The following is a 24,357-nucleotide window of genomic DNA, read 5'->3' on the forward strand; positions in this document are numbered from 1 at the left end:
CCTCCAGATGTGTTAGACTACAAATTCCATCCTTGGCTGGGAATGATGGGAGTTGGTCCAGCACATCTGGAGGGCACCAGGGCTTGGAGCCAATGTCTCAGGAGTGGAAGTCTGTTTCTTCAAGAGGACATCTCCGTCCTCTCCTCAACCCTCTGGAACATATTTGAAGGGTGTACAGAGGGCTGCAGGGAGGAGGGGAAAACAATTTTGCCAATGATCTCCCTTCCACTGGTGGAACAACACCCTCAATGCAACCCCAGTTTGAGGAAGACTGATCTACAGAGAGCACTCTTTTCATTCTTCCCGACTCCCAGTGCCAAGAAGCACGTTCATGTTTCCTACAGGCTCAGTTTTAACTTCCCAAGCAAATGGTGCACAACCCCCACCTTGTGAAACCCTGGTTGGTCATAAAATCTGCAAGTCACTGTTCTTCCATTGCATATTATGATGCACAGAGGTATGGAAAATGGAGAAGAAATCCTTCAGCACCATTGAACATACACAACACCTTTTGAACCAGATAACCCTACCCCCCCCATGACTTCTGCCATTTCTTTAAACCCCTGGCCAAAGAGAAATTCCCCCACATGGCATCACCTGCTCATGCACATTTCCTAAGGCACTTCCCGTTTCTCTTGCAACCCTTGTCCCTACAAGGAACCCTTTCTACAATGACTCATCTGCTGAGGAGGAACCTCTTCATGTCTGCCACAGAACTGCAGTGCAAAGCTTGCTGTGCAGTCAGCTGTCTAGGTGCTGCTAACTGTGTGGGTGGGCAAACAAGGCCTCTGCTGTCCGTTCTTATCTTTAAACCTTCAAATAGAGGCCTGTCCTCTAACAGCCATTCAAACAGAGGACAGTCCTCTGGCAGCCCTTCATACAGAAGACTGTCCTCTGTTGAAGAGGACACATGGTCACCCTAGGGGGGCCTTTTTTCTGTTGAGGGCCACATTCCCTCAAGGGTACTCTGTCAGGGGGTACATGCCACTGGTGAGCAGGCCAAAGTTAAGCAGTTGCCAGTCTGATTAAGAACTGAAAACAATACAGACCAGCAACCAGGGGCACTGGAAGGGTTCAAAAGGGGTAGGAAAATAAACACTTCAGAGGAGGGCAACGAAGATGATCAGGGGACTGGAAACAAAGCCCTATGAAGAGAGACTGAAAGAACTGGGCATGTTTAGCCTTGAGAAGAGAAGACTGAGGGGAGATAGGATAGCGCTCTTCAAGTGCTTGAAAGGCTGTCACAGAGAGGAAGGCCAGGATCTCTTCTCGATCATCCCAGAGTGCAGGACACGGAATAATGGGCTCAAGTTACAGGAAGCCAGATTCCGGCTGAACATCAGGAAAAACTTCCTGACTGTTAGAGCAATAGGACAATGGAACCAATTACCTAGGGAGGTGGTGGGCTCTCCACACTTGACTGGAGGCATTCAAGATGAGACTGGACAGCCATCTGTTGGGGATGCTCTGACTTGGATTCCTGCATTGAGCAGGGAGTTGGACTCGATGGTCTTGTAGGCCCCTTCCAACCCTACTATTCTATGATTCTATGACTTTTGCACATTCTTTTGTAATGTTAACAAAGGTCTCTGGAATACATTGCCAATTTCTCAAGACCCATAGCTAAAGGCCTTTGGGAAAGTGCTCGAGACTCACTTATTGTCCATGGCCTCATTTTGAGTTGCATTTTTATTGGGCTGCTGCTGTTTTTGACTGCGATGGCCTTTTTGGATTTTAGTATTTTGCAGGGTGGGATGTCTATTTTATTGTTGTCACTGGGTTTTATTAATTTGGATGTTTACTGTTGTATTGTTTTTATCTTGAGAGCTGCCTTGAGAGAGCTTTGTACCCCAAGAAGGCAGTCTAAAATATTTTAAACAACTAATACATGGCATTTATGTAGCACTTCAGGAGCATTCAGACCACTGTATGCACATTATCCTGTTGTAATACAGCCACGTAAAGGTATCCAGTGTTATTATTCTCATATTGTAAATGGGGAGGGAGGAATGAGACTAAGAGAGAGTGTGGAGCCCAACGCAATCCTTATGACTCAATGATATAAGTGAGATTTGAACTGGGATCTTTGTAGCTCAGAGTTGTCACTCAATCCCTAGGCATTACACAACACCTCTTTTGAATATCTCTTTTGTGCATCATAAAGTAAAGGGATTTACCCTTTACGTGGAGGAGAAGGCTATCAATGGCTACTAGTCCTGATGGCTATATGCTACCTCCAGTATCAGAGGCAGTATGTCTATGTACACCAGTTGGTACGGAACATGGGCAGGAGAGTGCTGTTGCACTCATATCCTGCTTGTGGGTCTCTTGTCAACAGCTAGTTGGCCACTTTGTGAGCAGAATGCTGGACTAGATGGACCCTTGGTCTGATCCAGCAGGGCTCTTCTTATGTTCTTATGATTTTCAAACACAAGAGGAGGGTCCATCATTTTCTGAGCTTTCTTGCCTCCAATACCTATGCAGTCAGCATCAGCTGCAGCTCCTGGTACTATGTTTATCAGATGAAGGGTGTGAAATATGTGCATCATGAAGTATGGGCCAGAGCAACCATGAAGCCAAAACACTAAAGTTCATGACAGAGGCTAGCCAACAGTCCTTTTTCTTTGCCCCCCTTAGGCTTGGGGGGGGGGCTTCCTCCCTTAGGGGATTTTTCTTACTCAAAATGATTTCTGGTACTTCTGCAAACCTTGGGGTTCCCCTAAGCCTCCTAATACCCCCCCCAACTTGTTCATGGATGGTGCTTCTTTGGTGGCAGAAGTAAGATCACTATTAGTATTTGGTATCAGATAAAGGAACTCCCATATTTAGAATTTGGTTACCAGCAGCTGGGGACAATAAGGACTGTTACCTCCATCACAACAAGGGGCATCCGGTTGGACACTAACAGAGGAAGAACAAGACAAGTTGTACCTTTAGTCTAATGTTATTAATTCATTCATTCATTCATTCATTAATTCATTACATTTATACCCCACCTTTCTTCCACTGTGGACCTGGAGGTGGCTACATGTGGTTCCAAGGTGGTCTTCCCTCCAAGCACTGACCAGACCCAGACCTGCTTAGCTTCAGCAAGGTGACCTAATCCAGTAAACAATTCTTATGATCACATTTTTGCAGCCATAAGGGCTAGAAACATGGATTTGTAATAAAAGCATGGATTCTTAGGAGGATGCATTGTGCGCCTAGCTGCAATTTCTGCTTGTGCATGACGTGGTCATAGAACTGTGGACTACACAAAGCCCTGCCTAAATTAAGGCAGTGCTAGTTACTACTCAGGTTACAATAGCACTGCTGCACCCCCTCAGCTTCAGAGAAATATGCTCCTGCCTGTGCTTCCTCAGAAAGCATTGGTAGTGGGGATGGACAACAAAAGAGAAGAGGGCACAACACTCTGCTGCAATTCAGTGGCAGATGGGCAGAGAAGACGGAGATGCAGCTCCCTCCCTGTTCATTGCTCCACTGACTGCAGATCAACCCTCTGTTTCAGCCAGAGTTCACAAGATAAACAGGAAGTGGGGCTCTTCACACAGATTACAGCCAGCAGCTTGAACTCACTGGGAACAACCAGCATATCAGACTCCATGCAAGAGGGTCTAACTTGTTAAATTGGGGTTGGAAAGGGGGAAATCCCCACAAAAGCTTTTATTTGCACTCTTCCACAATTAAAGTTTTTTTTAAAAAAAACAACAACCATTCAGTAGGTTTGAATCTGTGCAGCACAAAAGCCTTGTATCCATTAACAAAGCTTTTATTGAGATTTGAATAAAGTTGGCATTTCTGTGTGATTAGCTTCCACTCACAGCCAGCCCGCTGAGAGCTCATGTAGCTTTTCAGCAGTTCTCATGAGCCAAGATGTTTTCCTAACATGGAGCCAACCCAGCCTTCAGCAAATTCACTGTAGTCCTCCTTTATCCGGCTGCCTCTTTTGCACCATACTCTGGCATTGCCAATATCGTTATTTTCTCTCTGCTGGAGGCAAAGGATAAGATGGTGCCCACCCTTCTTTCCAGGTACAGAAGCAACCAGACTAGCAATTGATTATGTCAACACTGGTGGCAGGACAGTGTCCTCCACTGCACCTGAGGGCAGCAGGATAGTTAGGGGGTGCAGGGCAAGCCGTGTGACACACACACAAGCTCTGTCCTCTGATACCTCACCACTGCTCACTAACTGTTCCATTTCAAGATGGTGGGAATGGAGGGGAGCTCAGGGGGAACAAGTGGGGGTGCGGCCGCTGCTGCCCCCTGTCCTTCAACATGTACTGCCTGAGGCAGCTGCTTCACTCTGGCATAAAATGCTCTGACACTTGAGTCACCATAGGCTTGGTGGAGATCAGGTGCTTCAGCAAGAGTGTTGCTAGGCACTTAAACGAGTCAGAGCCCAATCTTTCCATTGGCATCAACGGAAGATTTTTTCCTAAGCTTCATTGCTATGTGGAGGAGGGCTTTTAGGGGGCTACAGTGCACAGGGAAGGTGAGGGTTAACTATATGCAGGTGCAGCCCCCCTCCTTGAAAATTGCACCCTGCGTGGCAATTAAGCTGAGAAAAAAACTTCTTCCATTGGCACCAATGGACACTTAGGGCTCTGGGGAATAGATCCAGGGCATGGGAAATCAATTCAGAGCGAGGACCCCATGGACCCAGGTTTAGCAATGCCCTTGTGCCTCAACATCTACTGATTTTCCAGGAGAGTCTGCTGCTGGACAGCAAGTTGCACAGAAGTTTCTCAGACCAGCTCCTTTTATCCCTGCTGCGCCACCGTCTCGTGATTCAGCATCACCCCCTTTTGTTGTGCTGGGCGACAGCCAGAAAAGGCTGGCCTTCCCCTTGGCCTAACCACACAGTGATGAAGAGGATTGATTGCAGTGGGGCTGATAGAAGGCTGTATCCATTAATGTCTCCAAGCCATTAGGGGATTTCATTTCACCAGCTGGCTTGATACAGCAGTGCCTGGGAACACTTTTGCGGTCAGAAATAACACACGGAGGGAGGTGGAGGCCATGCGGAGTGCCAGGGACAGGAGGATTAGCTTGGGGATGGTGGGACTGATCCTCGCTCATGTTTTCTAAGCAGTTCCTAGCAATGTGCTGGCTGAGTGGGCAGGTGGGGGAGAAGGGGTGTTCATGTAAACCAGGCATGTTGAACTTCTTTCAGCCCAAGGTCCCAGCTCCATTACAGAGAAGCTCTTGGGGCAGGGGGAGTTGCACATAGGAACTCCTAAGCTTTCTTCCAAGACCTGTAGGCTCCCTTCCCATCACAACAATTTCACTCCTGAGCAGGGTAGGATATTCTAGGGAACATTGTGCCTTGAGTTAAGGAGTCTCTCTCCCAAAGATCAAATAGCTATGGCAAGTTTCATACAGTTACAACAACACATTCACTGATCTAGAAACAAACATGATATTGGTAGTGCTGAGTCACGACTCGCAGTATTTCAGTGGAGGAACTTTGTTCACATTCAGGGTCTGATGGATCAACATTTTGGGGACTGGAGATAAATTTGCCTCTAGGTGGGAAAGGTTTATTGTGGCCTTGTTCTTTTGCTTTTGCTTTTGTTATCCTCTCTTGCATTGTGTGGTTTTGTCTTCCCTGTGCTACACATTTGAGCCCTTTTGCTTTGCAAGCTCCTTTCTGTAGTGCATTTTCTCGCTGCCTGTGACATGTTGCAGTCTTGAATTCTGAGCTTGACAGGGATGGCCTAGTTCAGTTTTCTCCAATTTGGCACCCATCAGATGTCGGACTACACCTCCCATCACCCTGGATTACTGGCCATGCTGGCTGGGGCTCACAAAAGTTCTAGTCCATGACATCTGGAGGGCACCAGCTTGTGGGAGGCTGGTATAGTCCTTGTATCATAACAGGGGATGAGAATAGATAGCTGATGGGTCACTTCCAAATGCTCTGTGAAATCATCCTGCCTCAATCACAGAATTTTAGGGGCGGGGGCAGGGCAGACAATGTTGTTGTCACCTTGTAACACACCTGTGTTTTTCCACAGCATCTTCAATATTTTTTCTTCCTACCCAAAAACCCTTTAAGGAAGAAAAGACAGGATAGCTGTGCAATGTCTTTTGATATGTAGCACCCTATGATTCTCTTGACACCCTCTCTAGAGTCCCACATAGATTCCTTCCCAGCTGATCCCACTTCCTTCCTTCTCAGCTCAGTTACTATGTAAGGTGCTCCCTTCTGGTTCCCTTCTTGTCTTGGGGTGCTAAGGCGGGCATCTCTCCCCCCTCGTGGTCAAAGCAGCCAAGAAGGAGAATTAATCTGGGATCTACAAGGAAGTAGGATGTCTCAGCAGTACAATGCCCAAAGGTAGCCTTTATCTTTCCCCCTTGGTCTGCCACATTTAGATAACACATTCACTGTGAGACACCGCAGGCAAATTAGTTTTCCAGTGCCTGTCAATTGATCCATAAGACAGAGCCTGTCCTTCAAAGAAGTCAGGTCAGGTAGAAGCAAAAAAGAAAGAAAAAGGAAGAGAGAACTGGCAGCTGAGAGCTTTTGTCTGTGTAGGGATTTTAACTCACAGGACTGCCCTCAGAATCTATTCTCAGAATGGGAATCATAATATAAGAAGGATTTATACATGGCTGTACTAATAAGACACATGGCTGTGCTGAGAATCCTAAAGACTATGCGCTTCCCTGCAAACCCTAATTGGGGTGAGGTGAGTGAGCCTGTTGCTATTGTTAAACAATTGGGAGTCAGAAATTTGTGCTGATCTACTGCAAATCACCCAGAGACCTACCAGTAGATCCTGTGGATCAGTGGATCTACCACAGACCTACCACTAGGTTCTGATCTACCTTCTGGCTGTCCCTGTTATATATGATTTGTGTAGCACTGGAGATCAGAAAATTTTGAAGGATGGGAAAACAGACTTAATAAAATTAACTGTATCTGCAAAATAAACTAATTATATTCAAATTCAAGAAGGAAAACACTCCTCTAATGCTCTTTTAGAAAAATGTCAGCCTTTTGTTATTTACTGGAAAAACATGACTGAAGGAGCCATGCATTTAGATCATGTATTTAAAATGTTTTAATGTGCAATACTGGTGCAATGTTTCTATTTTGTGAAAAATAAAGCTTGTGTGTTTTTTAAATTTAAAAATAATCTGAAGAACAATTAGGTCTCTTGGCCTGGTGTTGTTTAACCCCTAAAATGTTCTCTGTGGTCTTGAACTTGCAAAGTATTAATATTACCTTTAGGCCATGAATGGATTATTTGTTATCGTCAACAGTCATCAACTCTTTGCCCTGCAAACTATTTACAGCCACTATTCACAATCTGCCTATGCAGAGGAAGCAAGTGAACAGACTACAATGGTGTTCTGGCATAGGTATGTGGATGAAGGTAGTAAGGGAGTCCTGTAGGGCCAGTTGTATTCCCACCCATTACTGTGGTTTTACCACCTCTCCTGCTGTGCTACAGAGAAATATGTCCATCAGAAAAGCAGGGTGACTTGTTAACCTTGAAGATGGCACGTTTGCATCTGGCACTCTGATTTGCATGTGCACACTGTATACCAAGGATAGGTAGCCCAGTGCCCTCCAGATATTTGAGACTACAGCTCCCATCAGCCCCAGCCAGCATGTGCAATGGTCAGGGTACGTATATGGGAGTTGTAGTCCAGATTCACTGTCTGGAGGGTACCAGGTTGCCTACCTCTGCAGCATAGGCACATATTTAACATCTGCAGCTACTTGGGTGACAAATACTGAAGAAAGCCCCCCCCCCCCAACGCTGACACAGTCCACTCCCCAACAACACTGTTTTCCCCAAACTAAGACATCCACAAAGTCCTTTGAAGCTCTTCTCCAACAAACAAATCTCTGGAAAGTCTGAGTCTCGAGCAGCAACAAGTAGAATCGCTACAGATCTCTGGCCAGGATTTCTGCTCAAAGACATAACACAGCACAATGAAGGGGGCAGAACTAAGCCTGACTCTCAGTGGACAAAGTAGAGAGGAACAGAAGAGACATGAAAGGCAAAACATCGGAGTGCCAGCAAAGCTTGTAATCTGCTTTCATGGCTCCTAAACTTGCCCCAGAGAGGCAGCCGTTTCAAGCTGAAAGTAGGGACTGACAAGCAGAATGCCTTATTTGTGCTCATGAAGAACTGGCCGGGTGCTCAAGGTGAAAAAGACTGAGAGGAAACGCAGCATCCCATGGATGAGGAAATGTGAGAAAAAAACCTTTAAGAGCACCCAGGGCCTGGAAACAAAATTTTCTCAAACAATGATACAAAAGAAATGGTGCTGGGAGCAACCTCCTGCCATGGGGGGATGGGGGCAGGAGTACACAAAGGACTCAAGGGGTCAAACTGTGAGCAGGGCATCCTTGCCCAAGCAGAACCTAAGCTGGTTCTTGCTCCACATTTACCTGCTCCAGTTTCTGGCATCCGAATTGCTTCTTATAGGTTGAACTTAAGGATTATGGGTCATATTCTGAGCCCCACTGGCAAACCATCTGAGACAACTCTCTGACCCTCAGTGGAGAAAACAGGCAGGAAGAGAATGGCATGAAGGCAGATCAGAGTTCCAGCTCTGCTCCTGCTCAGAGTATTATCCCTATGCTAGATATGACTGATGGATCCATCTGATTCCAGACAGTCCTCATCTTGCAATGGTAGTCAATCCAGGACCTTCACCAGTGCCCCATAAGTTCTGGCCAGAAAAGTCTCTACCCTGCTCCTTCTGGGGAAGGGAGAGTGGGGACAGACATCCCAAAGCAGAAGAGCATTTGCAGAGAGTCCAACGCACTGAGCAATGACCATATATGAAGCTCCTCAATAGATGTATGCTTCCCACTAATATAAACAGACAGATCATCCCTCCAGTCCATCAGTGCTTCTGTTTTGCATCAGTTTGTTGCCAACAGTGTGCAAGCTGCTGCCTCTATTGTCACAATGGCCCATGCAGAGAGTGCACCTTGCACCCACTACCATCACCTTCACCACACACTTCTATTCATCCACACTTCTGGATTACCAGCCCAATACCCCCAGCACCCACCCCTGAAACTGTTTGCACACAAGAGGTGAACACAAGCATTAAACGGCACCACCCTCATCCCCATTTTGCACAGGTTTTTGTGCAGCAGATGAAGATGAGGTTCAGAAAGTTGAATGGGTTCCTGGCCTGCCTCTTTAAGAAGACATTGCCCTGGCAGCAGGTGCCGCTTGGTCTAGCAGTGGCTTGTAGGACCTGCATGCTTTGGGGTCCTTCTCTTTGAAGGCTCACCTGTCTGGTGTGGAACTCTCACTTTGCACAGAGGGAAAACACTTTTGCATTTCCTCTTCTCTCGTCCAGGAGAGGAATTGCTGCTTGCTGCCTGGATTTAGGTAGGACAACATACCTCTTTGACAGCATCCACCCCAAATGGAGTGTGCTCCTACCCACAAATCTCCTTGCCCTTTAGCACCCATCAAAGTATTGTTACTTTAGAGGGGATAACGAAGCCATCGGGACTGTGGCAGAGGCATTTCAAATATCTCCACTGCTCAACTAAAATTAACTGCTCACTATCCTGCCAAGAGCGATAGATTTAACTCATCAGGGCAGACACTGCAACCATACAGATTAATCAGAAATTGCTTCCCTCCCTACCCCCACTTTCCCTGTGCATTACCTTCCAAGGAGACCGGTTCAAAGAGCCCAAACTGCTCCAGCACCTTGATGAAGAGGACTAGAACCACCAACACGGCGATCATCTCCAGGCCTTCTAGGTTCATGATGAGGGGGACTCATGGCATCAAGCCCACACTCACCCCTATTTGTGCTCCTGGCTCCTCACTCACCCCAGTCCAGCCAGGGTCACGCACATGCCCCGTGGCTCCTTGTGTCCCTTGGAACTGTGCTGCTGCCTTCAGCCCTGCTGTTGAAGATCACCCTCTATCAGAATCAGCACTGGGGCGCCCGCCTCTCCCCCACAAAGTACTTAAGGGGCACAGAAATTGTGCCGGCAAAGGGGAGAAAGGGGTCACCGGACAGAATAGGGAGTTTATTATTGTTAGGTCTAAGGCAGTGTAGTCTGAGCTGCGCTTGCCTGGCTTGCAGAGATGAAAGTGAGGAGAGAGGGAGCGTGGCAGCAGCACTAAGGGAAGAATACAAGGGGTGGGGGGAGAGATGTGTGCAGAAGGAGCCCTGCCCTCCCATCCCATCCAAATGACACCAACTCAATCGATTTGCTTAATGCAGTTGCTAAGGAGATGGGAGAGTTAAGAGGATCTTGGCTCCTGCTCAGTAAGGTCTGGTGCAGATGGGAGGGGGCAATATGTAGAGACCCTTGTGAGACAGCTCAGCATGTCAAGCCCCAGCACTGCTGTGGAAAGACACCTGTATCTCTCCGTGCTGCCCTTGCTCATCTCTGAGGATGTTCAGAGGAAACAACCGAGCTCAATGTCTGGAGGGCAACATTCACGCACACCCAAATACTCTGCCAACCTTCAGCCCAGCCTCAGCATCCATCAGTCCACCCCCAGAATATCCAGCTGAGCAAAGCTAGCCCCCCATCCCACCACATTCAGCTCCAACATCCTGAGTATTTCAAGATCAAGGGGGTAATGATAAAACCCACCAGGCAGAGATGAAACCCGCATTACCTGACTTCAGAAGGAACTGCCATCTGAGGCAATACCCCAAGCCTTCACGATTTCTTCCCCAAGAATGCCCCACTACAGTTGCCAAGGGGAGAACTGTGGAGTGTGTGTGTGGGGGGGTTATATTGCCAGAGGAGGAAGCAGACTTTGCAATTGGCAGCAGGCAGGTATATTTACTGATGTTGCTTCAGCTGCTACCTGTAAACTGACACCCAAGGCTGTAAACTGACACCCAAGGCTCAATCCAGACATTAGGAAATAAAACAGTGCGCACTCATATTCAGAAAGCAGTTGTTTCTTCAATGTGGGGAAAGGGGATTGACAAAGGGTATAAGTGTATCACTCAGATGGACACAAAGCCATGGTCCCAAGACCTGGCAAGTCCCCTAATTGTTCACCTCCCAGGTACATCTATTTACTATTTCTATTGCATTATACAAAATCAGTGAAAATGATTGGAACCAGCAAAGACATTGCTAAGTGTGGGCAGCTCCAAGGTTTTACTACTGCTAGCCTGACTGGCATTAAAAATATCTGTCCGGCATTTAAACCCACCCATAACCCTAGATAAGGAGGGAGAAACCTGGAGAACGGGGGATCCAAGTTACGCCACTTCTAGGTGTTTCCCAGACCGTGCCCTGAACTCCTTCGACGTCAGCTGCCCTGCAGTGCTGGTCGAGTTCTCCCTTAGCCACAGTCACCCACACAGTCTATATTATGCCCCATCATGCACCCAGGAGTGCCAGGGTTTTAATAGCTTTCTGGGGAGCTGCAGGCCAGTTCTGGCTGGGCAAACCATTCATGCATCATACTGGACCTCCCTGCACCAGAGTCAAAGAACAATGCCAGGGCCCAGTGCCAGCAGTCAGGGGAGGGGAGGGGAGGCCCTGCCCAGGCTCTGTGTATTACTCAGACAAGCAGAGCCCAAGGGAGGCTGCCCGCCTGGCATTGGCGCCTGCTCTTCGGATACAGGAAACTCAAGACAAGAGCCCCAATGGTGTCGTGCAGGGAGAGGGCAAGGGTTGCCCTGACCACTGCTCCGAGATCACAAGCATGAATTGCTGAACCTACAGGATCTGTTGGTCTGTGTCCCTTTACGTAGCATCCCCACCACCACCACCAGCCACCAACACATTATAGAACAAAGAGGAGAGAGACACAATGCCTGAGGGCCATGAGAAAGTGGCCAGAGATGTAGTGTGCACATAGCACCTCCATCCCTCTGGTCTTTCCAAATACTGGTCCAAAGGAAGAACAGGCACTGGGTGCAACAATCTGAGGGATTCCCCTAGTTCCCAATTCCAACCCATCCCCCAACACTAGCAGGCTAAGGGGCAGATCCGGATTTAGTCACTTAGAGCAGACCCATTATATTAAATGGGAGTTAAGTCAGTCACAACTAACTTAAGTCCCATTGATTTCTCTAAGTATGACCACGTTTGGATCCAACTCTAGGAGTTGCAGGAGACATCCACGCTGCAGTAAGTCTGGAGTAAGTTAGTCTTTCTCCTTATCTGATTCATTCTGTCTGTCTGAAAAATCCAGTTAAAACAACAAAGGGCCTTATGTTACCTTAAAGACTAACACATGTATTATGGCATAAGCTTTCATCAACGGGAATCCACTTCCTCAGAGGCATGGGATGTTATTCTAAGTTGGCAGATATATTTACCCAAGGGTGCAGAGAGAGAAAAATGTAAGTGGTGAGGTTAGTGGGGAATGAAATGCAAAATATACAGATTGTGATAATTATAAGAAAGCCTCAAATGTGTGTGAAATAATTACAGTTGCCATTCACAAAGCAGTATTGATAACCTAGCATCTGTCATGAGGTGAAGCATGGACAAACTAGTTAGCAGAGGTTCCCCATGGAATGAGACCAAGTATGGAAGCTTTCCTGAATCTGGTGCCCTCCAGATATTTTGGACTACAATTCCGCACCAACACCAGTCCTAGCTCGCATGGTCACTGGTCAGGGTTGATGGGAGTTGTACTCCAAAACATCTGGAGGGCACTATGTGAGGGAAGGCTGGAGTAGGTCATTGGCAGGGGAGGGAACTTGGAGCTTGAGCAGCTATAAAAGTAAAAGTTTGCAGGCCACGAGCCTTTTTGCTGGGAAGCTGAGTGCTAAACAGGTGCTGAAACTGGAAGAACCTGGAGAGACTTTGAATCACTAGTCTAGAATTGCAGTAGCCACATTCCCTTAGTTTAACCAAAAAGCTTGTCTTCTCCTTATCCTTTGTAATGGCATTTACAATCCCCCCCCCCCTTTGATTCACTGTATTTGGACTTGAAGTGTGATGCAATTCCAGAATGAAGGACTGAGTCGTCAGCTCTGGGGCCCCCCACTCTGTGTGGAGAATAAGATCCCATGGCCATGCTGGCTGGGAATAATGGGAGTTGCAGTCCAACACATCTGGAGGGTGCCAGGTTGGGGAAGCCTGCATTTCAATGCATTTCTTAGCTATCGTTCAAGACTGCAGTCTCCCTATAGTTCTATATGAATAGAAGAAGTTCATAAAACTGTAAACACATTTTAGAATAAAGCAGTTAAAACAAAGTGGAAACTTGTTCATGCTGCACTGGGGAGCAGCAGGGCTCACCCAGACATGGGATACCACAGGATTCTGTGACACTGGTAATGGGGCAAGCAGTGACAATGGAACTGATGGCTGGGACACACAAGGGAATTTTGGCAAACAGCTGTATATTCAAATAAGGACTAAAATCACTCTGTCTTATAGAATACGATGTCTGGGCATACAAAGAGGAGAAAGCTATCCTCATTTGTGTGTACAAGTGTATTTTATATGGGTTGTGAAAAAGACAGTCACACACACAGGTGTGAATCTGCTTCTCAATTTCCCTTTTCCTACTCAACAGGTGGGTTGGGAAGCAGCCAGAAGACAGTAAAAAAGGTGCATCTTTGTAATGAATGAATGGTCAGGTGCACATCTGAGGCACTCAGAGCAAGTCCCTCAGGTTGATCTGTTGATCAGCAGGCCAGTTTCAGCCAGGCCTGCCCAGATGCTCACCTTGGACTTGCCCCTGAGTATCTGCACATTGCAGAGATGGACACACGTCCTTCCCAGCCACTTCCCTACATACTGCTGAAGAATATGAGTAGGGCTGAGTAACACTGGAGACCATTTTACCTGCCTGGGGACCATCACAACCATTCTGATGCATGGAGAAGGTACTATGAGAAACTGTTCTACAGAGGATGGAAGCCTGGCAAACAGAGAGGAAAAGATGGCGACTGAGGCACAATGCCCAACCCACGCAGGCCTCCCTAAGGGAAAACAAAATGCATGTAATGGATATTTCCTCTGGCTCTGAGCTATTAGCTAGGTCAACAACAATTCCTGCAACAGTGAACTACAGGAGTTTCAGCAGAAAGGAGGACTTCTGGAGACAGACGCAGTAATTCCAGCCCTGAACCCATGGAGCCCTGCTGAGGCTTCTCAGCACAGGCATCTCCCTGTGCAATCTGAGGCAGAAGGATGGAGAAGGGAAGAAGATCCCTCTCAGCCATGCTGGCACTCCTCTGTTCTAGACTGTACACACAGGCACATGCTATAGACTCACCACAAGGCAACCTGAGGATACAATTACATTCTGGATCCTCCTAAAGGTTCATGTGTATGGGAGGAGCTGGGGAATCTCTAATTCTCTGCATGATCCCTGGGTAATGACTAACTTAAATCCCATTCAGTTCAATGGGTTTACTCTAAGTAGGATGTACATTGGATTTTGCCCCTTATGACTAGGGACGGATGGGACCCCAGATCAAATATGCAGTAAACAATGACACAAAAAATTGTCTCTTCTTGTCCAGTCAGAAGTTAAAACATTGCCTCACTGGCTGATTGCTTCTTTTTTTGATGAAAGACCTGCTATGGAACTAAGGGACAGGAGCGCTGCGACAGCAATCTTCAGACTGAGGATGTGAAGGCAGCATCTATCACCTTCCATGAAAACCTATTGCAAAGCCAAACCCAGACGTTACTGAAGCTCATACTCTCTGAAGTATGGGGTGCTCTCATCTTGCACATTGCTTAGCTACGTGGAAGCTGTATTATATAGAAGACAAACTCATGGAGGTGGAATATATCAAAAGGCAATCTAGTCCAGCTCTGAAATAGAACTATCCAAAAGCTCTAAGTAAGATCCAGGCCAATGTGGCACAAGCAAAGAGAAAATCCCTCAGGTTGATCTGTTCTTGGCCTCACTGTGCATTAGGGTGGCCATACGTCCTCTTTTACAGAGGACAGTCCTCTATTTGAATGGCTATCAGAGGACAGTCCTCTATTTGAATGGCTGTTAGAGGACAGGCCTCTATTTGAGGTTTAAAGATAAGAAGGGAGAGCAGAAGCCTTGTTTGCCCACCCACACGGTTAGCAGCACCTGGACAGCTGACTGCGCAGCAAGCACACAGGTCACCTGGTCACAGACTTCTCCATGATGGTGATATGTACTGTATTTCTCTCTTTAAATTATAGCCATAATTTCTAAATGTGCATCTCTACACATAAATTAGCATATGGAAATTGTATATATATCTGTGCCCACTTTTTTCATTTTTTTTGGCAATGCCAAATAAGGAGGGTGGCAACTTATGCATCCAACTTACCCCCCATGCTGATGCATGTCCTGTTCCATCTATGGCCAATGTTCAAAGGGCAGCAGAAGCCGATAGGCATGATAATAACCAAGGTGCAGCACCAGAATGGGCCACCACCAACAAAAGGATAAGACCAAAGTCACTAAAAGCCAACACAGTGATACTGGTCACAGACACATGAGGATGAGTTCGCTGGGAGCCAAGACAACAGAATTAGTCACACAAGGATTCAAGGCTCAGATAGCCAAGAGCCCAGCAAGAGCATTGATTCCTCAGCAGTAGTTCTGACAACCACAGATGCCTTAGATAGTAATGAACCAGAGGGAGGGGGAACTCCCCTTGACTTCACCCCTTCCTTTGAGCTCATATGGCTCCTTCAAGGGGGAAGGCCTACGCACTTCAGTATGATTTCTGCTTGGCTAGTTCACACTGGGTGTCTTGTGGTTCTGAAATGCTTGTGGGTTTCTTCACCCAGATGACGCAGGACTTGCGAGGGGTTGAGCAAGTGTCTAGGTGGGAACTAGGGGATGTTGAGGTACTCGCATCTGTTTAGTAATTCTCAGGGCTGCCCCCTTCGGATCCAGAATTAGGGAGCACCCAGTGGTTTCCAATGCTGGCCCAGGACATTTTGCTGCCTGCGGTGACGAACAAGATGGCACCACCTCCCATTCCATGTACGGAAGCCCACTGGACTGGTAGCTCATTCTTTCTTCAATACTGGCAGTGGGATAGCATCCTTCACCACACCTGAAGGCAGCCAGCTAGCTTAGGGGGCACAGGGCAGGTTGCGTGGCACACAGCTTTCTCCTTCAGCACCTTGCTGCCACCTCCCAGCCTCGGCCACTAGAGGTGGCCACCTCATTCTGCCTTGGGACAATATTCCTCAATCCCAGGTTACACCCTATCTTGCTTGCCTACTCACAAATTGCCGTAAGAGTCTCCTCACTCCCACAGCAGCCCACCATCCATACATCTGAAACCCAGATGGCGAAAGGAAGGACAACTCACCTTGAAGCTAGTCTAGAAATCTAAGAGAAGGGGAAGTCTGGTGGGGACTGAGGCAGAGAAATGGGTCATGGAGGAGGGTGATCTGGAAAGTAGCATATAGCAATGCACCACAAACATAAGGGATTCAGACTTTATCTGTAGGACTGGCAACCTCTTGGCTGGAAAGCCTCCTCCTGCATTTCTTGGCAGATACCTTAGCAACCTGTCCTTCTCATATACTCCAGGATCATTGTTTTCTTGACATGTAAATTGATGAAAATTGATTGCTGCACACAGAAGCCATGACCTAAACACCAACAAGCTTCTTCATGCTCCATTCTGCAGCCACTCTATTTCTGCTGTCAATATCCAGTGTGGGCTCCTTCCTGAGGGGAGCAGATAGACAGATCAGTGACAGACAGGCATTTACCAGAATGGCCTCTAGTGGCCATATGGCATATCTAAGTACAAACTCAGTATCTCAAAGTGTGCTGTGTGAGAATGGGCAGCTTTGCACAACACGATAAGCCACCCTGAAAATAAACCATGGTGGCTTGTTTGATCCATTGCTAACCTATGCTGCTGCCATCAGATGATCAGGTGCTCCTTGGTTTGCCATGGGTTTTTTTTCATCCTTGGTCCTCCTGCCAACCCTTGGCATGTATCCTAGTGCACTTTGCAGCACAACTATTTTTTTAAAAGAGTAAAACCTTGTTAAATCCATTCCATCTGTGTTTTGTGGGATGTCAGGTATCTTTTTTTAAAAAAAAAACTTTCCAGAATTGTATGCAAATTTAGTTGGGGTGGGTGGAACCCAGAGACCAAAATTACGCATTTTGTCCCCTCAAAGGCTAAAGTGTTAAAATGTAGAGGGGGGTGCCCTTTTGGGGTTTTTTTCACTTTGGGGGAGATTTGTGCACATTCACATTAACTAATGCACATTTTGTGCACTTGTGCATTAACTAATGCACATCAGTTAGTGCAAATGTGTGCAAATCTCCCCAAAAATGAAAAAAGGGTTTAAAAAGTGCAAATTCCCCCCCATCTGCATTTTCATGCTGGGGGGGATTTGTATTTTTGATCTCTGCATCCCCGCCCCCGTGCCTGAATAAATTTGTGTACAGTTCCAGAAAGTTAAAATAAATAGTCCGCAAATTGGCAAATTTGTGCAAATCTCATGGTTGATCACTGCTCGATTTGCCTAATTCTCCCATTTGCACAGAGTGAGCAGTAATCTCAAATGCGAATGGGAACTGGGCATGCTGGTGTTGCCAGCCTGACATACAACTAATGAGATTGTGAGGCAGCAAGTGGAATGGTCAGGTTTTCTTCCTCTCTTGGCAAGCGGCTCTGTAGCCTTTTGGCATAAGCCATGCACAAGACATCATGCCAGGTGCACACATCACAACAAGCCACTCCAAAAAACAAACCACCCCAAACAATCGAATAACAAGCTATGGGTTCTCAGGGCGACTTGTGTGTGGTTAACAAACCACGCTGAAGCCACTGTGTCAGGTTTGGATATCATGACAAGACACTCTGAAAAAAACAACAACAATCCACTGTGGGTTGTCATGTCATGAGAACCAAGTTGATGAGTAACTTCAGAAAGGGACAGACTGCTTAAAGAACTCGAGTAGAAAGCGAAGGTCCTCTTACAGCCATCCCTGAATACCTACACAAGATCACATGCCAAACACAACACAGGAGGTGATGGGTAGTGGGGCCTGATACCCCAAAGGTTTGTTGTTGTGATATTGGTTGCTTAGTGTGCTATTTCAGAAGTGTGCATGGGAAGATTACTACATGGTAAATAATAAATCAGAAGGTAACAAATGGTCAAAGTACAAGGTTAAAGAGGTAACACAGTGACACACAGACACTTCCATGCTGCATAATCAGCAGTACAGACCAAAACAGGTTAGAAATAGTGGCAGCAGTGCATTGAGGGGGGAATAATAACAGTCACATGTAACTATTCCTCCAGAGCACCTCTCTCTCTAGCCAGCACACCCCTGGAGTGGCCAACATGCACTTGAATGCCCAAGTAGAGCTTATCATGTCCCCAGGCTGAAGGCTCAACAGCACCCCAAGGAAGATTCAGATACCTCAGTGGTCACCTCACTTCAGAGATAGACCCCCAGCTCCCCCTCACATAACTTCCAGGCCTGAAGATGTAGCCCTCCCCACAACTTCAGACTCCTAGGATGACTCCTGTACAGCTTCTCCTGTTCCTCAGCCATGCAGAAGCATGACGCTACAGAATTAATGGTGGGCTCTTTAAAGGCTACAGCTAGTGTCCATTGGAGGTGGTGCCTCTGAAAGCTCTGGGCCTGCTAGCCTTCTATAGGCCTCAGTTGGTTGCAGTTCTTTACTGGGACAACTCTCCCTGTGGAGAAACACTCCAGTGTGTATCCCCTGCAGTGTGCTGTCCAGGGTCCTTACTGATCTTTACCATGTGGTGACCCTGCTCTCCTGGCCCAGACTGCACTTAACTGGATGTGACTCTGTTTACCGGATGTGATCCTGTTTTACAAGACTTGACCTGGCACTAAGCCATCTGTGAGTGGCACATGCTATAGGCTCCTTTTCCTGGAATCAACCCAAGCCAGGACAAGGCTTAAATGAAGAGGGGCTCTTGTCACTATCAGGGAATTTGTAAGGACAATGAGGGGAGTACTTTGAATCCACCATAGGTCAAACTTGAATAAGAGAGAAGGAGGCAATGTACCACGTGGGGCTTCAAGAAACAAGTATGGAATCAGCTTGGCCTGTGCCTGTGGGATATACAACAGCATCATTTGACCTTAGGAAAGATGTGCTATACTAAAATGCAGCTCTGTTACACCCTCTGGTGGCTGGATTCTATTTGAACAACCACAAACAGAAGTACATGCTGGAGGGCTTCAGCATCCCTTGCTACCACATTCTGATAATCTCTAGCTGCAGACCAGAACTTGTCCATGCCAAATGACATAAATTAAATGGAATTTTCTCTCCTTCATCCTGCTGGAATAGAAAGCTACCTTGTACAGGTGTCTAAGTAGTAGCCTGTACCCAAAATGTGAGGATTACTAAACAGGTCTTTTCTTGTGCTTCTGGCAGAAAAACCTTTTGAGTTTTTCATAGCCTTTGAGACACTTCTTAATGCACTCTGCAGGCATGAAATCTCGTGTGGTCTTTTTTGTTTTGTTTTTTAAAGACACCTCTGACACTTCTCATCTTTCTGCAGATCAAATCAACTAAGCCATCAGAAGTTAAACCATTTTGCCAGTTATCACCATCATCAACCTGCTTACAGGATCAGAATGCTGTAACTTTGGCTGCCAAACTCAAAATATTTTTTCATGAAATGCACAAACACTCTGTTAATTAATTTAACTGGAATACTTATGTTTCTATAACAATCAATAAAGTGGATTAAATCCCTACTCACCCATAAATGTCTGAACCAGGTGTTGGGTACTCTCAGGCTCAGGCTCAGAAGCAAGAAGCATTAGACTGGCAGGTACTAGGGGTAGGGCTTTCTCAGTGGTGGCCTCACAACTTTGGAACTCTCTCCCCAGAGAGATACATATAGCTTCATCATGGCTGGCTTAAAAAAACAACAACTTAAAAGACACATCTATTCCAGCCAGCATCTGGTGCTTAAAAATTATTAGCTGCTGCTCCTGCATCTGCATATATATATGTGTGTGTGTGTGTGTATGTTAACTGTATGTTCATGTTTTTGTAATATTGTAAGTTGTCTTGTAAGTGCAGTGCACCACGAAAAGCAGGTTAAAGATCTTCTAAGTAAATAATTAAAAGAAAAGAGAAAAATATGTATTTATTTATTTCATTTCTATGCTGCCCAGTAGAAGCTCTCTGGGTGGTTCACAAAAATTAAAACCATAAAGTACAACATAAAACAATATAAAATATGAAAGCTTAAAGCTACAGTATAAAAGTACAACCGGAATAAAACCTAGCAGCAATGCAGGGATTTACAGTACAGATTTAAAACAGCGGAGCTAAATGACTAGAGTGCTAAAATGCTGGTAAAATAAAAAGATCTTCACCTGCATCCTTTTGCCACTATTAATGGCCATTGTACAAAGGTGAACATATAGTAAGGTGTTACATGACTCTTTGTTATTTTTGCTGCAACATACTAACATTCCTAACCCTCTGGAAGTTTGTTAAAGGGAAAGTAATCCACATCAGATGATATTGATTATGTGCCCTGCCTCATATGGATGTTGTATGAGAAATGAGACTAGAATGTAAATGATGCAGCGACTTGTCTGGAAGAGCCAGAGATAATCACTCAAAGGGGGAAGATGCTTCAGGCAAAATCAACAATGATGCTTGCCTGCATGGGCCAAGAACCTGGAGCAACTGCACTCACACATGTTGACTAAAATCTAAGACTCCATGCAGCTGGCTTAATTAATGTTTTCTTATATCCGCAACATAAAGTACTAACTCCCTTTAATGAATATGTAAAAGACTCAAACTGTATCTCTAGGTATTTTGGTGCCCCACAGGTGGGCATGCCCTCTTCTTTTCTCACACCCCAACAGATGCAGCTGCCACCACCCTCCCCTTTTTCATCTCCCACCACCAGCACCCTCCTCCTCCTCCTCCTCCTCCTTCCTCTCCCTGGCAGCACAGCACAGCCTCCCCTTCTATACTTGGCTGTGAGGGGTCCTTCCTCAAAGTGAGCCATTCTGGGTGAGGTGGCCCTGGAGATTGCCTGTGCCACAGGAGCACAGAGGATCTTCAAAGCCACCTCACTCAGAATGCCTCATTCTCATGAACCTGGCATTTGGGCCAGGCAGGATCTCTGGAGAGGTGCACCGGCTGCTTTTCTCCTGTGGCATTTGTTGCAGCAGGGAATCAGCTGGCGCAGCTTACCAGAGAGCCCACCCAACCAATACCTAACTCTGAGGGGTTCTCAGAGGGTGGTGTTCTGGAAAGCCATGCTGGGTCCTCTCCCTCTGTGGTATTTGCCACACCAGGAGACCAGCCAGTGCAGTTCTCTGGAGCACTGGGCAGGCTGATGCCTCACTCTGAAAACCCCACAGAATGATGCATTGGCTTGCTGCTCTGGAGAGCCAGAGCATCAGGGTGCTCAATACCCTGCAGCACAAATGGAATGATGTGCAACTGCAGTCCTCCCAGCACTCTGCAAGAGCTCAGAGAAGCAGCCAAAGTGCTACCACCACCTCTTTCACCACACAGCTGCCACTGCCACCTTTAGGGCATCAATTGGCACCTAAGGCTGCCCTGTTCAACCTCCACCTTGAAGCAGCCCTGATATTCACTCCCCAAAAACATCAGTGAAGGATTTTTTAAAAAGTGTTTCATTGTTTGTTTGTCATTACATATGAACGAGTATGAATCCATCTTGACTGTGTACCTTAATTGTTCATACTGCAGCTGCAGAAGAATGTAAAATGACATATTAACTTGCTAGGTCACTGTACCAGTTCCTCTCTCTAATCCCCAATTTCTATAAACTCCTCTTTGATCTAGCAAATTATCTTGCCATGTAGATGAGAAAAGAAACTCTGGGATGTCAGGGAAGATCACGTTAAAAGAATTTACAGTTGAGCCAATCCCTGCTTCTGAATGTAGCTGAGCCCTAAACCAGATCACTCTTTCCATTCCCCAAATCTGTAGCATATTAATTACAAAACTGTGCAGGGAAATGATGCTTCAAAGGAAGGTCCTGGATTGGTTGGGATTAAGAATAGTTAAAACATTTAAACTCATATGAGTCAATGCTCAGAATGTGGCTGTACATCCTGTGTTGCTGCTCCTCTCCTTACCATAAACGATGTCCCTGTCTGGATATAATGGTAATATCTGGCAGCAAATCGTGGGTTAATTAACCCATTGCACACTGTGCCCGAGTCACACACAAGCCACTTCCTATTTGCTTTAAAAGCAATGCAGCATTTGAGGGTTGTTTCCATGACATCCAAACAGGGGAACTTGGGGTTGTTCATGGCTTAAACAACCCCAAGTTAACCTAAGAACAAGCCATTAATTAATCAATTAATTAACTAACCCACAATTTGCAGCTGGATACTGCCATTACATCCTAACAGGATCAGTGTTTCCTAAAACAATGGGACGTTCTACCATGAATGTGAAGCAAAGGAACTATCCAGGGTGCTGAAACTGCAAGCGGCTGAGCTCCAGATCCAAGAACTCGCTGATTTCCAATAAATAGGGACTTTAAATCCACTTACTTAATTTAAAATAGTGCTGAGTGTGAAAGGGGTTTCACAAACATTCCTACCCCTTATGAAATGTGCAAGTTGTGAAATTGTTTGCATGGGAACAGGAATTGGAGAGAAGAGGAACATGTCCCCATTATGAGGGCAACCAGGTTGATGCCTCCTCTCCAGGCCTGGTGCTTTTGAATTTGCATACATAGCCATGCTCAACTAGAGCTGGATCGGGGCAAAAGTCTTGCTGTTCAGCAAAGGTGGACAATGAAGCCACCTGTGCAGCATGGCAAGACAGGGAGCATCCACTGGTTGACTAGACAATGGGAACACATTCCCTTTTCTCCCCCCACCCCCATTCAGAGTGGAGGCAATGGGAGGAGGATGTTTGCTCTCAGTGATGTAGCCACCTAACCATATCTGATAGGCTATGTAGTGCCATGACATCATGTTCAATATATGATCCCTGATTGGCTGAGATCACACAGGGAGGAAGAAAAAACACAGTGGTGCAAAACACCACTAAAGAGGGCAATTTTTTTGTGGGGTAACTCACTTTTCATACCAAAGGTTAAACTCACAAAGATTTCAGTGCAGCACTAATTTTAAACTTTCACGCTGGCAACCCATTCAAGATTGCTGCCACCACCTCACCCCATATTAAAGCACAGGCACATAAATATACATGATTAACACAAAGGACCCATGCTGATGTAAACTCTATGCACACCCTTATTTAACAAAAGGATCTCACCATTATCTCATTGCCCACTCTTCTAAAGACTATTATTTAAGTCAGGTACATCAAGCAGTTTGAGGTTTATGTGGGTTAAATTGCCTGCTCCTATTTCCAGGTACAGCTAGTAATCTCATGAGCCAGGTGCTTTGGAAACCAATCAAGACTTTCAGATAGAACTGCAAATTAGAACAAGAGACTGTGTATGTCATCATCATGCAAGGAAGGAGGATAGTTGATTAGCACTTACCAGGAGCTATCTACGTAAATTGTCTAGCCTAACAATTGACTTGAACAGCTGTGGAATTTATAATATACAGAGATAACAAGACAGCCATGTCTGATATGCAGGGGTACACAAACTTTTTGGCCCCAACAGCCACATCCAGTTTTGCCAGGGGGATCCCTGTTTTCTGCCCTGGAGCGCTGGGCAGAAAATAACAGAATGAAATTTAACAGGGATAAATGCCAAGTTCTGCACCTAGGAAAAAGAAACCAAATGCACAGTTACAAGATGGGGGATACGTGGCTCAACAACACTACAAGCAAGAAGGATCTTGGAATTGTGGTAGATCACAAGCTGAATATGAGCCAACAATGTGATGTGGCTGCAAAAAAGGCAAAAGCTATTTTGGGCTGCATTAATAGAAGTATAGCTTTCAAATCACATGAAGTACTAGTTCCCCTCTAATCAGCACTGGCTAGGCCTAATCTTGAGTACTGTGTCCAGGTCTGGGCACCACACTTTAAGAAAGATGCAGACAAACTGGAGAGGGTTCAGAGGAGGGGAACAAAGATGATCAAGAGCCTGGAAACAAAGCCCTATGAAGAGAGACTGAAAGAACTGGGCATGTTTAGCCTTGAGAAGAGAAGACTCAGGGGAGTCTTCAGGTACTTGAAAGGTACTCACAGAGAGGAAGGCCAGGATCTCTTCTGGATCATCCCAGAGTGGAGGACACAGAATAATGGGCTCAAGTTACAGGAAGCCAGATTTGGGCTGAACACCAGGAAAAACTTCCTGTTAGATCAATACAACAATGGAACCAATTACCTAGGGAGGTGGTGGGCTCTCCCACACTGGAGGCATTCAAGATGAGGCTAGACAGCCATCTGTCAGGGATGCTTTGACTTGGATTCCTGCATTGAGCAGGGGTTGGAC

The 24,357-nt window shown here is 46.2% G+C and overlaps 1 protein-coding gene across 1 annotated transcript in view; it reads right to left on the reverse strand.

Moving 5' to 3' along the window:
* Positions 1 to 9,763, reverse strand: part of KCNIP2 (potassium voltage-gated channel interacting protein 2) — a 35,346-nt gene extending 25,583 nt beyond the window's left edge. Inside the window, exon 1 of the mRNA XM_084845673.1 lies at positions 9,661 to 9,763. Within this exon, the coding sequence (XP_084701799.1) occupies positions 9,661 to 9,763 (103 nt within the window). The remainder of the gene's footprint in view (positions 1 to 9,660) is intronic.
* Between the last annotated feature and the right edge of the window lie 14,594 nt (positions 9,764 to 24,357).

The sequence above is a fragment of the Heloderma suspectum genome, chromosome 3 (genome assembly GCF_057233095.1).
Source record: "Heloderma suspectum isolate Gila_16-S chromosome 3, 16-S_ref, whole genome shotgun sequence".
Lineage (NCBI taxonomy): Eukaryota > Metazoa > Chordata > Lepidosauria > Squamata > Helodermatidae > Heloderma > Heloderma suspectum.